Source organism: Aythya ferina (assembly GCF_964211825.1).
Source record: "Aythya ferina genome assembly, chromosome: 6".
NCBI lineage: Eukaryota > Metazoa > Chordata > Aves > Anseriformes > Anatidae > Aythya > Aythya ferina.
Genome location: NC_140303.1, coordinates 21,215,773 through 21,229,141, shown reverse-complemented (window position 1 = coordinate 21,229,141; position 13,369 = coordinate 21,215,773). Strand labels below are relative to the sequence as shown.

General features: G+C 45.9%; 1 protein-coding gene and 1 long non-coding RNA gene across 6 annotated transcripts in view; one reads left to right on the top strand and one right to left on the bottom strand.

The window, feature by feature from the left end:
- LOC311439139 (uncharacterized protein) overlaps positions 1–13,369 on the bottom strand; it is a 19,120-nt gene extending 5,751 nt beyond the window's left edge. The window contains exons 1-3 of one of the 5 annotated variants that reach the window (XR_014694553.1): positions 12,936–13,369; positions 9,109–9,195; positions 7,450–8,112 (exon numbers count right to left, since the gene is read on the bottom strand). Coding sequence is in view for 2 of the 5 variants with exons in the window: in XM_084524488.1 (XP_084380614.1) it covers positions 7,912–8,112; positions 9,109–9,195; positions 12,936–13,079 (432 nt within the window). In the remaining 3 variants the exon portion in view is untranslated. Of the gene's footprint in view, positions 1–838; positions 999–2,537; positions 8,113–9,026; positions 9,196–12,935 lie in introns of those variants that run through there. The other 4 variants (XR_014694554.1, XR_014694555.1, XM_084524488.1 and 1 more) reach the window with 4 other exon arrangements.
- On the top strand, positions 1,011–7,147 carry LOC311439140. The gene is made up of 2 exons (XR_014694556.1): positions 1,011–5,959; positions 6,312–7,147. It is a non-coding gene; the product is annotated as an uncharacterized lncRNA (long non-coding RNA).

The following is a 13,369-nucleotide window of genomic DNA, read 5'->3' as shown; positions in this document are numbered from 1 at the left end:
AGGAATAGCACAGCTTGTTTAAGAAACATAAAAATTTGGAAGCAAATGTTGACATTTTTATAAACAGAGGCTCAGTTTTAACAGTCAGTAGACACTAGTCAAGCTTAATCAACTATGATGCTAAAAGCTAGACTTGTAAGAAAAGATACGAGAAGTTATTTCACAACACTGTTTATGCCTTAAGGTGGGCTTGTGTTCACACAAAACAGGGAACAGAACAAATGAGGTCCCAGGCAGTGACACTGGTTTCCTAAGGCTCAGACGTCTGACATCAGGAGATGTTTTTGTACATATAAACAGTACTTGGATAAAATCCTGTTAGAAAGCAACTACAACTGCTAAGAAAATAGAAACCAACTGGAAGTCTGTGTGTTGCCAAATAACATGCTGGGCACTCAAAATGGCTTTTTAAAAACTCAAAATGACTTTTTAAAAAAATTGTAATACTGTTAATCCCTTTTGTTTAAAGGTTACATTTTTATTTGGAATGTATTTCTTATCCATCTTACAAGCAACACCTGGTCAGAGAGAAGGGAAAAAAAAAGGTCTCTGGGAAGTACCTGTTTAATAATGAAAAGGAACATACTGTTCCTAACCCACTTCTTGACCATTTTCCTTCCTAGCAACAAAAAAAGCAATAAAAATAACATCCTTCTGGATTGCATTGTGCTTCTGAATATTTTTAGCTTTAAACTACATGTCACAAAGGAGTAGGAAGACTTTGAGGAATTTGGGGTGAGATAGCTAGAACCTTGAAGAATTGAGCCAAATATTTTTGAGATGCTTGTTGGGAACTACCATCCCTCACTCACACAGAGGCACACTAGCATGGCCTTACCTGGCACGTTCAGATTGCTGGAGCTCAGGCTAAGCGTGGTCTGCTCCAGGAACTCACCAGCCAGCGGCAGTGCTTGCTCCAGCCTTGGCCAACTCATCGCCATCTCTCAGTACGTACACCAACAGCCCCGTCTGCAAAGGATGTGCTGCCTCAGCGGCTGCTGACAGAGGTAATATTGTAGGGTAAGGCCTGAGGGCATCTCAGATGCTTGTCTTCTTCATCTTCCACTCCCATTTTTTTCTTTCCTTATTCACCTAAAGGCTGTGTCTTTTCTGGGTGGTGCCATGCACTAGCACTCAGAAAGGGTAGCACAGGCTTGCTAAAAAAAGTGTTAGGTGTGTAGGAAGAGGTAGACACTGAAAGCGACCTATTAAAGGGCAGGGAAGTCAGATGGCTTTGTTAATCAATGCGTTTGGACAACCTGCTTGGCTCCTCCACAGAGCAGAGGGGTCCTACTGTCACCTCTTGCCTCGAACTCCTCAAATGCTGTCCTCCCAGGGAGAGCCAAGGCTTTCTGAACTTCTCAGGCCCCAGCAGAAAGAAACAGATGCTGGCACCAACATCCGCTGCCTGATGGCCTGCAAGCCCTGGTCACCCCCTCTGCAGAGCTCTGTGGCTGGGGTAGAAGCAGCGGGCCAGCCCGAGGGAGGGCCATGAGCCAGCCAGTGGGAGAGCACCCACAGACACTGCTCTGTGCCCGACACCCGAGGCACCCCCAAGGCACAGAAGTGGTTTTCAAGAGGCAGGCTGCAATAGCAGCTCGCTTGCTCTCACACCTGTGTTGCCTGTTAGAGCAGAGACACTGTGCTCTCTTCAAGGAGAACTCTTCAAAAGGATTAAGAGTAATAGAAAGCTGTTCTTATCACATACTGGGCTAAACATGGGCAACCTCTGCTCTGGGCTGTCATGCTGAGAACAGCCTGGGAGTGCACACAGTGCGGTTCAAGTGCAAGACCTTTGCTTCTAGCCCCACGTCCTGTGCAAGGGGGAGTTTTGCTGCTTATCCAGCAGGTGTGCTTCACTAGAGAAGGGCAGGCAACATGACCTGTATATAGCTCACTAAAAAAAGAAAAAAAAAGGAAAAAAAAAAAAAAAAAACAAACAGTAGGAATGTGCTTTGTGAATTCAAACTGATTAGGCAACTAATAACTGATGCCCTCAGCTCCCTTCCGCAGCTGTCTGCGAGCGCTGTGCCATCGGTGCCTTTCCAGGTCCCCCAGCAGCCAGGGAGGCAGAGCTGGTGCTTGCCATTTCACCCACCCTTGGCAGGAACCAAAACAGCTGTTTAATCCTGCCAGTGGGGCTCCCCAGCAGTTAAGCTAAGATGGTTTAAAAAATAATGTGATTGAAAATTATGTTTAGGGCAGCAGAAGGCAAAGATAGATTTTAAAATTTGGTAAGACGTAAGTCACCAAAACTTTTGAGAGCCGTAGGGCTTTTCTTCATAGCCACAGGCAGACAGGAACTCCGCTTCACAGCTAAGTCAGAGAGAAACCTTCCTGGAAAAGGGCATCTTTTTAGCTGGGCTGAAAAAAGAGCCAAGTGGTTGCAGCTCTGGCTGCTCACAAGCCGAGCACCTGTGCTGGCTGCTGCTCTCACTTCTTCGGGTCACCAGTGGCATCTCTCATCGCTGTTCAGCCACAGGGCGGTGTTAAGTGCTTGAGCACTCAGACTAGAAATGTGAAAAAGCAGCACGAGCAGACATGCCATTCTGTGAAATGTATATGCAGATGAAGACATTTATTTTGAGGAGGAACAACTTCTGAAATGATCTGCTCCCCTAGAAAGCTAAAACCGTGCTGACAGAGCAGCACAGCTAGGCAGTGATACAGGGGAAGGACAGCTGCAAGTCTCACCTCCTGGAACAGCAGCACAGACCCAAGCGGTCCAAGGAGGCTGCCTTAAAAAGATGGAGGGGCATTTACTACAGGTGATGTGGTCAGCGTGGTCCCTTGAACCTAAGCAAAGGGAACTTTAGACCAAATACTTGTAATAATTCCTATGTCTCAGATTAATCTGCAGAACCATCTTAGCAGGGAAGTGTTTAAATCCCCTTTCAAAAATGACAAAACAAAGTCTTGGGTTCAGCAACCCAAAGAACAAGTCTGTGCTGAATTACTGGAGCAAGATGAAAAACAATTGCTGTTTTGTGGGATTCATCTTGCTCTGCCCTCTTCATATCCAACAGAGTCTGCTCACAGCCACTGCAGTGCTCCTCTTTGAACTGGTTTGGCTCAGTGGGTGGACAGGCATTTAGTTAGCAGTGGTCACTGCAGGGAGGAGGGGCTGGAGACTCCTTATTCCACAAGCAGTTGCTGAGAACCGATTCCAGCTGGCTGCAAGCACTCCCACCAGGATGTGAGGCACATCCAGTCTGCACTGAATGAACGGTGGTCCTGAGCACCCGTCAGCAGGTAAACACAAGCACCTGGCACTGAGATGTATGGAGACATAGTCATTAATGTGCCACCTCACAGGAGAGAGCTGATTTTGCTGCAGTTTGCAGCAACAGATGTAAAAGAAGGACTACACCCTCCAAAAATCTGAGTGCATTTGAGGCAGTAAGACATAATAAAAAGGAGCCTGAAGCCAATCAAAGACACAACTGAAAAGTGAAGTGGGACATAGGTAAAAATAGACTGCTCCGAGAGCTGATTTTATCGCTGCTCAAAAACCAACAGCTACCTGCAGCAGGAGGGGGCTGGACTTTTTTGTGGCCTAGACAAAGCCAGCAGAGGAATGGCTGCAACAGGCAGAGCTGTAGCAGAGGCTGCTGCTCTAGCTGCGGGCTTGCCACTAAGGCCAGGCAAGATCAGCGGGATCTTCCTCTCTGACCGGCTGCGGGATGGCAGCCACCAAATGCCACCAGGAGTTCCTGTGCCAGCTCCACATTTCTGGATGAGCTGGAGGATATTTCAAGGCAGAAACCTCAGCTGATGGTGGTGGATATTCACCTACCACTATTAAAACTCTTCCCATATTTGCCTCACTAGAAATAGGAGGTGAGCCTTTCCTCTCCATTACGGCCTTTGTAATCCTGTGTGAAATGGCATTTTTCAAGGGCACGCTGCATGAGGAGTGCCTCGCTTGAGTGTTGGCCACACATTCACAGGTGTCTTTGCTGTCGGTTATTGATGCTATCAAGAAAGCTGCAACCCTTAAAAGGCTTCCAGCTGAATTTACGCTCCAGGCCAGGTACTTTCTCACTGCAGGGTAACTTTTACCATCAGATTTCACTGGAACAAGATGGCTTTAAAACTAGGAAAAAATGAATGAGGAAATCAGTGATACCAATTATACACCAAATGAAGATAAGCCCCTCTGTCTCATTAGCACTGTTTAATTATGCTTGGATTTAAATTCTAAATATAGCTCATGAGAATTCACAAGGGCAAGTGTTTGCTTCCACTGTTGTAATTTTCCCCATATCTAACACTCCTCTCGCCTGTAAGATCAACAGTTTTAAGGACCTGTCTGCTTGAGTCGTAAGTAAATAAGATGCTGACACCCCACCCCTTTCTCAGCAGTGACAAATGTTGTTAGGCAACGTCTTATCTCTGATATTTGCACTGCAGTGAGCATCCAAAGGTCTCAGCTGACTTCTCAGCTTCCCGTGGCGGGTCTGTGCGAACACGTGGGGAGGGCCCTGCCTCAGCAGCTGTGTTCGTAACGAGGCAGAGGCAGCACACTGCCAACACGCATGTGTGTGTGTATTACCGCTTGGATCTCTATCTCGTTAGATCTCTAGATGCAAAGCACCAAATAACAACGGCATTTGGCCTGCGTTTGCCAGAGTTTGATGTATTCCTCCCTGCTCTTAGTTGCACATTTGACCCAATCCATCCCTCTTTGGGATTAACTTTAATTTCTTTACAAGTTCATCCACAGAAACCTGGCAATAAATATTTCCATTTGCCTCAGTCCATTTACTAGTAGATTTCTGCAGGATGCTAGGTACCCCCCTAAATTTGTGTCTTCCACCAAGGCTACAGCTAACAAAGAGAGGAGAGCAAGTCCCCTACTCCCCCTGGAAAATGCCCCTGGTGCCAGTTCTCTTCGCCCCCTGAGGACGCCTGCTCTGAGACTGTGCGCATTGTACCTGTCCAAAATAGAAATGGGGGAATTCCTCCAGTCCAAGATGTGTGGGGTTTAGAAAAGCGTTTCTGTGCCAGCCAATGCTGAAAGGAGGGAATGGGGCAGGACAGCATGGACAAGAGAAACTAACACCTTTTTCCACTTCCACATCTAGTTAGAAATTCTTAGCCTTAAGAAGCCCCATCCAGAAAGACAAAGATTTCTAAAATACCGTCACCATTTTTAAGAGCTCAGAGAGTGCAAACATGCTGCCGAGCATGGCAGCAGTCTTTGCTCATTCTTTGTTGGTGGCTTATGACTTGGAAACACGATGTGTTAGTCTAACCCTACATAAATCCCACAGACTGAGTGAGAATTTTACTGCCCATGTAACTACAAGTTCAGTGCACTTAGGAAAACATCGTGCATGTGCGTACTGGACTGGCACGCATCTGCCAGAACCGTACTTGCTGAGTCACTGCGCACAAAGGCGCCCGGCGCTCAGTGTGGGCACAGCCCTGATGTCTGAGGAGCGTAAATGTAGCTGCGCTATCAGATGCTCGAATCCAGGCAAACCCTACAGGAGTAATCGCTGCTGCGCCCATGGGATACGGGCTAATTACAACACTGGGTTCTTCCTGCATTAGTTCAGTCAGGAAACACTTTATAAGAGAGTGAGTTTTTGTTACTGCTGCTCTCTGGAGATAACTGCAGAGATGGCTCTGTGCGCTTCAATGCTGGTAGAGCCTGGATGGCTGTGGTGGTTGCTGTGATCTTGGTTGTTTCCTGGAAATATTGGTTCTTCACAACCCTCAGCAGACAGCGCAGACCAGCATGGGCTATGTGCTAACAGTCTTCTTACATGCTAAAAAAAGCACTGCTTTGGTCAAGCATTTGTGTGACCGCACAGAAGAAGCACTGAACTAGGCAGCTACGCAAGCCACCTGCGGGCGGTGGCGTCGGCTCCCAGGGGGCTCCTCCACCTCCTGCCAGGCTGTGCCTGCTGCTGCCGACCCTGGGTGCTGCTGGCTGCCTGTCAGGTGAGAGGTAAGCTGCTCCCACTCCTTTGCACTCCTCTTAAAACAACTGGCTTGGATCAGTGAATGAAGCTATTATGCCACCCGCGAGGGTAGGATTAATGGCTGTCATGTGGAGGAAGTCTCTTTGTTCCAAGCCCTGGCTGAAAAGTTTCCTCCCAGTCAAACCGAGCAAAGACCTACAGACAGCACTGAAAGCGGGCTCTAATCTCTGCAGTTTAGAGGGATGTAATGCAAACATGAAAGAGTGTAACTGCTGGATACCACTCGTTGTTGTAATGAGAACATGCCCTCGGGGTTTATGACAAACAAATTCCAGTTGCTTTATTGCATTGTGTTTGAATTTCCCCCTGTCGTTTCAGCTGGATACAGCACACTGTGGGACCATGACTGGAGAAGGAAGTTACTTGTGCAACCACGGAGGGAAGGGAAGGGGACCGCAGGAGAAAATCGCCTCCAAGATGTCCACGCAGCGAAAACATTTGAGAACAGCCGCCTGGCAGCTGCCTTCCAGGGCCGAGTCCTCCCAGGGTCACGATCCCAGCCTGGGCGCTGGCTGCTCACTGCTGGCCACTCACCAGGCTGCCAGCGGCAGGGCTTGGGGACACCAGCTGCGAGAGGGGCTCCTCCCGGGGACACCACGCTCAGGTGCTGGGTGCCCGCACCTGCGTGGGTCTGGCTGAGAGGGAACCCGGCCAAAAAGTGTGCAGAAAGACCGAGAGCAGCACACGTCTCACACGCTCTGCCACTTAGACCAGCAGCTATAAAATAGCATCTCCCTGTGCACTACAAATGAGTGCAAGGCATGTCTAACGTGACACCACAGCCTGATGGAATTAACTTCTGTGAAGCACTCAGGTAATTTTCACATTAAATATTTGTCTGGGGTCAAAAATACAAAAAAAAATCTTTCAGGGTAAAAGGCTATTTAGTTGCCTTAAAATACAGCAGAATGCTATTAGGGTTACTAACTAGTACATTATGATCTTAAAGTAAAAAACTCTCTTGCATATCGTATGTTGCAGCAGCTATTACTGTCTATCACCTTATTAGAAATTAATTTAGAACTACAAGCTCCTATCATTAATGTACTTTTATCACTACAATATCCTATGAATAGCATGTTAGAAATTGTAAGCAGTGACCATCACAAGGAAATGTGTAACTTGAGAATGATAAATGTGGTACTTCAAAGGGAGTCTGAGTTGTGATTTGTCATTTCATATGATAAGAACGGCAGTCAGTACTAAGAATAAACTCCAGAACACAGACAAAGAGCTGAATTACAATATTTCCAGCCATTTTCAGTTACAAATCCATTATGTGAATCTTGCTTCAAACTTTTAGGTATTAATCAATGACTTTTATAGAGTCATCATTATGGTACCTGAATACCTAAAATTCCCAAGTTTCTTAATGAGAGTCTGGGGTTAACACCAGAATGGAGAAGACAAAACTCAGAATTGTCACAGTTAAGTATGAAGTTCTTTTAAATGATACCTCAAACAGAAGTCACACTTCAATCCTACTTTGATCCTTATTTTAAGACTAATGCTCCAAGTCAGAGGGATTATATAAACCATCAAATTTCTGTCCACCTTTGTTCCACAACATTCCTCCCCGCTTTACACAAGCTGTAAGAGAAACAGTTTTCTCTCAGTATTTGCTGAACCAATAGCTAGCCAAGCATAGCCGAATACTAGCAAATACCGATACAGGATGCCAAGTTCTAAGAAAATCAGTCACTAGCATTTAAATCCTCTGCCTGCAAGAGGGAAGGCAGGCCTGGTCCAACATCCCAAAGGGACGAGCAATCCTGACGGCTCAGTCCCAGCATCTGCCGCTCTGCTATTCCCATGCCCAAGCTGTATGTCTCAGCCTCTGATTCTGGCCGGGGGGGGTGCAGGCAGGTAAGATGCAAACAGGTGGGGAGCACCTGAGTGCAGCAGCTTGCTTTGCCACTTAGAGGACACCAGGTGCTTCTCCTCTGCCCGGGCTGCTGGCACAGACCTCTGGTGCAAATCTCCAGTGGCACCTCCCAGTCTTTGGGGCGAGGTTTGGTTTGGCTGATGCTGATTTATGAGCAGCACAGCGCGCATACAGTTGTGGTGGCCCAGGCACCATTGCTTTCCCCCATGTGCTCTGGCGTTGCTTTCTGTACAGCTGAATAAGGAACAACATGAGAAACTTTGCCAGTAGCTGTTACAGCGATTCACCTGGTAGCCACCCAGTACATGGTGGCTGTCTGAACACATCATGGGCACACAGGTTAGCTAAGTGAGCGCAGCTGAAGCTCCTTTTCAGTCACACCACCTGTCTGGAGCTCTACCTAGCTGACACCCGGTGCTTTTCCCCAGTTTCAAATAGGAACAGCTCAGAGCGGCTTTTCTCTGTGCCCTGGCTGTACTGCTCCCTAGAACAGCACTGGCAAAATCCCTTGCAACCTAAGCAATTGCTTGCAATACAAGTGGGAAAAAATATGATGTGATTCACTGAATAAAAAATAATGATTTAAAAAAAAAAAAAACACAAAACAGAGGCTGTCACATCACTGCCTGATGTTAACAGGGGACATCAGAGCACACCCCAAACAGGAAAGCTTTCCTGGTGTAATTCAGCTGAATTCCTCACAGCAGTCTCTAAGCTCAGTGGTCTCTGAGCTAAGGAGAAAAAAATTGTAATTTTTTATAGTTTTCACCATTAGGACCATGTTTTGTTTAACTTGCCACCTGTATCTTGACGTGTTACTTTTACCTGTAAACTAAGGCATTAATGTAAGGGGAAGAGGGTGAGATTCATTAAAAACACAGGAATTGGGACAGATAATAAAGGATGTGAGAATAATTCTTCTATTTTATGTAGCTGGGTTTTCTTAATTGTATGATATGACAATAACCTTTACAACATGCTGATTTGTTAGGCTGGAATGGGTTTAGGCTCAGTAATAAAACTGTCCTGACATGTGACAGCTCTAAAAAGACAATTTATGAGCTCAGACTCAGCATTGCATATCGCCTTATGTAACCCAACAAGCAACATGAGGATTTAATGGTATCATATAAACAGACATGACTCACCATTTAACCAATGGAATACGATGCTCTAAATTCATTATGGGCAAGTCCTTATGCACGGTTTGCCAATTAGTATGTTATTTACCTGGCTTTTCAGTAGAAAGGCACGAAGGGAAGGTATTCCAGTACTCGAATCAGCTCTGCCAGCTGCCACTGAGCCGCAGCTGTAAGCCTGAAAAGAACCATTTGTGCACTCGTTAGGATGATTATTTTTGTCAAGAAGAAAGTTTTCCATTATGCAAATGTACGAAGCTGTACAATAACTCTTCATGGAGCTGTTTAGAGGGACAAACCTTGTAGAATAAAAGAAGCTGCAACTTCTTGCTAAGTCAGCCCCACGTATGTGATCACTTGGCAGGCCCTGTTCCTCTGTCATGCTCAGCCCAAGGGCAGATCAGATAGACACTGGGGAGCATAGGGGAACATGTTTTACTTCTTTGAATCCTTTAAGTCGATGTAATTCCTGTTGTTTTTAGTGATAACTGCTGTTCTAGCAATGAAGTCAAGCAAAACCCTCCTGGATCTGCTCACGCATGCACAAAGCAGCACAGCTCTCGGTGCTCTGTCCAGCCAAGCTCTCACTGACGCTGACAGGGAGTCAGTTCCCTCTTCCAGCTTTCCTTTCCAGGCCTCAGAAAGCACGAGCATGTCCCAACAGGTAAGTCAGAACAAGGCCTCTCATCTGTCTTTGTCTTGCAGTGAGAACTCTTCTGGAAGAACTCCTGGGATATGAATAGGAAAGGGCTCCTATTGCAAAATATATCCCTGGCTATTCAAACAGCATTTCTCAAGGCCCTGCACACATCTCACCTCTACTACAGTGATTCTTACAGGAGCCTTCACAATCCATCCAACTACTAACCACAGCATGTTTCAGGAATGCATCCTCAATAAGTCATGGAATATGGCAGCATGGCAACATGCCTGGACATGTTGCCATGCTGCCATACTCCTGGAGCATGGCACTAGCTTTCTCAGGCTTCTGTTGGCTTTATTATTTATTTATGTATTCATTAAATCCATATGCTCATTTGCATATTTAAACATAACAGGGTCTCAGCCTCTGCAAAGCCCCAGTTCCCACTGTTCCATTGCAGTTTGCAAACAGTGTATAAGTTTAGGTTAAAAGGAATTTGGTCAATAGGAAGCACATAGGGCTAGATCCTACCTGAGTACTACAATCTGTAACATCATCTTTGTACATAAACTACATGCAAGACATGGGCTTGCAGATGTCTATGACACTTAGCTACTGAATCATAAAAAAAAAAAAACAAAAACCCTATGCTTGTCCATACAGCTGACGTATTTACCACAAGTTACTGCCTATCAAAGAACTGCTTACAATTGATTATTTTAACTACTGTAGTTTTCTGTTAGTGAAAAACATTTAGAACAGGCTGATTTGAGAGTGCATAAAGACTCCTTTTGTTCTGTCCTCAACTATAAATAGTTTAGCATTTGATCATCAAAAACGAACTATGACATTGATTCAGCAAGGTACTGACAGGCACTGCAGCACTGGACGTCTCTTTGAGCTATAGATGTTCTCAGATCTTACTGAAGTCCCTGGCTCTGCTGAGGACTCCCTTCTGGTCTCAGTGAGGGGAGCAGTTATGCCACCCCTGTGTGCCCCAGTGCTGAAAGTAACAAGAATACACATCCAGAGGCCATGTGCAAAACCGATCCGAGCCTGGTGTATGAGCAGAATTACTCCCATGAGTAATAGCAAACACAAAGGTGATATATCCAGGGACCGCTGATGTTTTATGCTGAAAAGACATTTGCCAATCTACAGGAACAGCACTGGGCTCAGGGCTCAGGAGGCAGGATTCTCTGCCTGGGAAATGCTTGTTTCAGTAGACTACAGAGCCACATGCTGCTTAACATCGTGGCCCAGCTTCCACACAAAGGCAGGCAAACACCTTCCTTTACTAGCTGACCTGCTGGTCTGATGGTAGCACATCCTCTGAGGCTACAGCAAATGTTTTGATCTCCATCACTTTTTAGAACAGAAAGTCCTCGTGTGTTTTAACAATGAACGGAAGACAGCCACAGGTTTGCACAAATGGATTCTGAATTAAAACATCATGTAATTTCTTAATGATATCTGATTAGCTCTAGAAACACTAGATATAAAATGAGATTTCTAGGGAAAACCTTTTCCTTTCATTTACACACAGAATTTTACTGGTTCGTGAAGCATAGCACAATAAAAAGATCACAGGGTGACTCACTCTATTACTTACACCTTAAGAATAATAGAAAAAATTAATTTCTTCAACAGCAGGAGTTTTACCGACATTCTTTTAGGAGTTGAATATGTGACATAAATAATGGAAGAGCCTCACTTGTTCAGAGGATAATAGTCTTAACTCCAGAGAACGCTCAAAAAACCTGCATTCAGTTCAAAGTGAAATACATGGGGACTGCACAGAAAGCAAAGCAGATGTTCGACACAAATCCTTCATCATTTAACTCCATGGAAAAGTAGATCAAGGCAATTTGCTCACCCAAGTACAAGAGACAGGCCAAGAGAAAAGGTTCACCTTCAGAAGTTACTCTACTAACATTCCTAATTAATAAAACTAAGAAAGTTGCAAGCCACTCTTAGGTGAGCAAGTCTGAACTCAAAATCAGCACTCGGTTAAACATTCATGTTTCTGCCCCAAACAAAAGGGTTATTTTGGGTCATTTCTCTCACCCACAGCCAAGTAAGCAAGCATAGCACCTAACTTGAGTATTAAAAGGCCTTTGGGCTAGTGCAAAACAGCAACTTTGCTGAGGCAGGACAGACATCAGGCAATTATTAGAGCATTTCAGATTTTTTACAAACTGAATCCTGTTTTGGAGTAGATGTTTCCAGCCCCTCAGGTATCACTCTGAGGCACATACAACAACAAACACCTGAAAGCTGGAAACAGGCAGTTTGAAATCTTTTTATGTTTGTATCACTAACTGTTCATTCTGTTAAAATAGCAATAAACAATTTATATGCTGCTTCTAATGGTACCTTATGGTCACATAGTTGCTTAGGCTGCAATCTATCCTTTCAAGTAGTCAAAATCTATTACCAAACTAATTTTTGGCCTTGAAGTCTTACATAAAAACCACAATAACCAGGAAACTGAGAAAAAACAAACAAACAAACTAACAAAAAAATAATCATCTGCATATATATTAGCAGCATGACAGGGAACTGTTCTTCACAGCATACATAGGACAGAAACTAATAGGCCTAATAAGCAGCAAGAAAAAGGTTATGAAGAAAAGCTGGAGTTTCCTGGTGGGGTACTCTCCACTGACAGCTATCATTAAGAATTGGGTAGACAAATTTGTCAGGATGTACCTCAGAGAGTTTTTCAGGTCCCTTGCCTGGTCTGTGTTGAGGCCCACACAGCCCTGCTGCCCGTGCCTCCTGGCCGTCCAGGCAGCCGGCATGTGGCACCGGGCTTGTCAGCCATGTTGTGCTCCCTCAGTCAGTCTGTGGTGACAGGAACATGGCACTGCTGGTACTGGCCTTCAGGGAGCCGGCCTCAGGAGGGCTGTTTATGGCCCGAAGTCCATGACAGGATAATGCTGGGACTACAAAAATGTGGCATACCCGGGCCTGGTGACTGAGCACAGACATGGTGGTCTGGGAGGCCTAACAGAAAGTGGGCCTGCAACAGTGAAACACCCTCAGTCCCACATAGCAAGACACCACTAGTTTATGAAACCAGTCTCTCTCTTCTGACAGCAGTTGATACACAAATAAAGTATATTTGAAAATACAACAGCAAGTGAGAGAACAAAGTGTTTTAGGCACTGACATTGGAAGCCTCCAAATTTTGCATCTGTCCCAGCTCCTGACACCCTGCCCAGGCCTCCCCACCAGACAGCCCCCCCGGGCACCCTTTCCAACAAAATTACCTGTTTTTGGAGTAGACCAGCAAGTCCCAGGGCCCTCTGAGGAGAAATAAATGTCCCAGAGACACACACCATTTTGGTGGCTGCCACTTCCCCCAGCAGCAGTTCAACAAAATGGCGGCAGCTGCCACCTGGCCTGGTGGGCATGGTGGGCCTTGTGCCCTGGCAGGAGCAGATTTGTCCCCAGCAGAGCTGCAGCTGGGAGCAGAGCTGGAGCAGAGCACCAGCGGGGCTCTGTACACACTCCCCAGACACAATGTGCCCCAACCTGACTGGCTGAGAGAGCTGCACAGGCTGGGGGAGATAGGTGTGGCCTGCAGATACAGGTCTGCCCTCAGCACCCTGCTCAGGGCCGCTCAGCCCACAATAGTGCAATGGGGAAGGAAAGTCTTCAAGTAATTTAAATTGTACTCCTCAGCTTGTGGGCAGGGGAGACA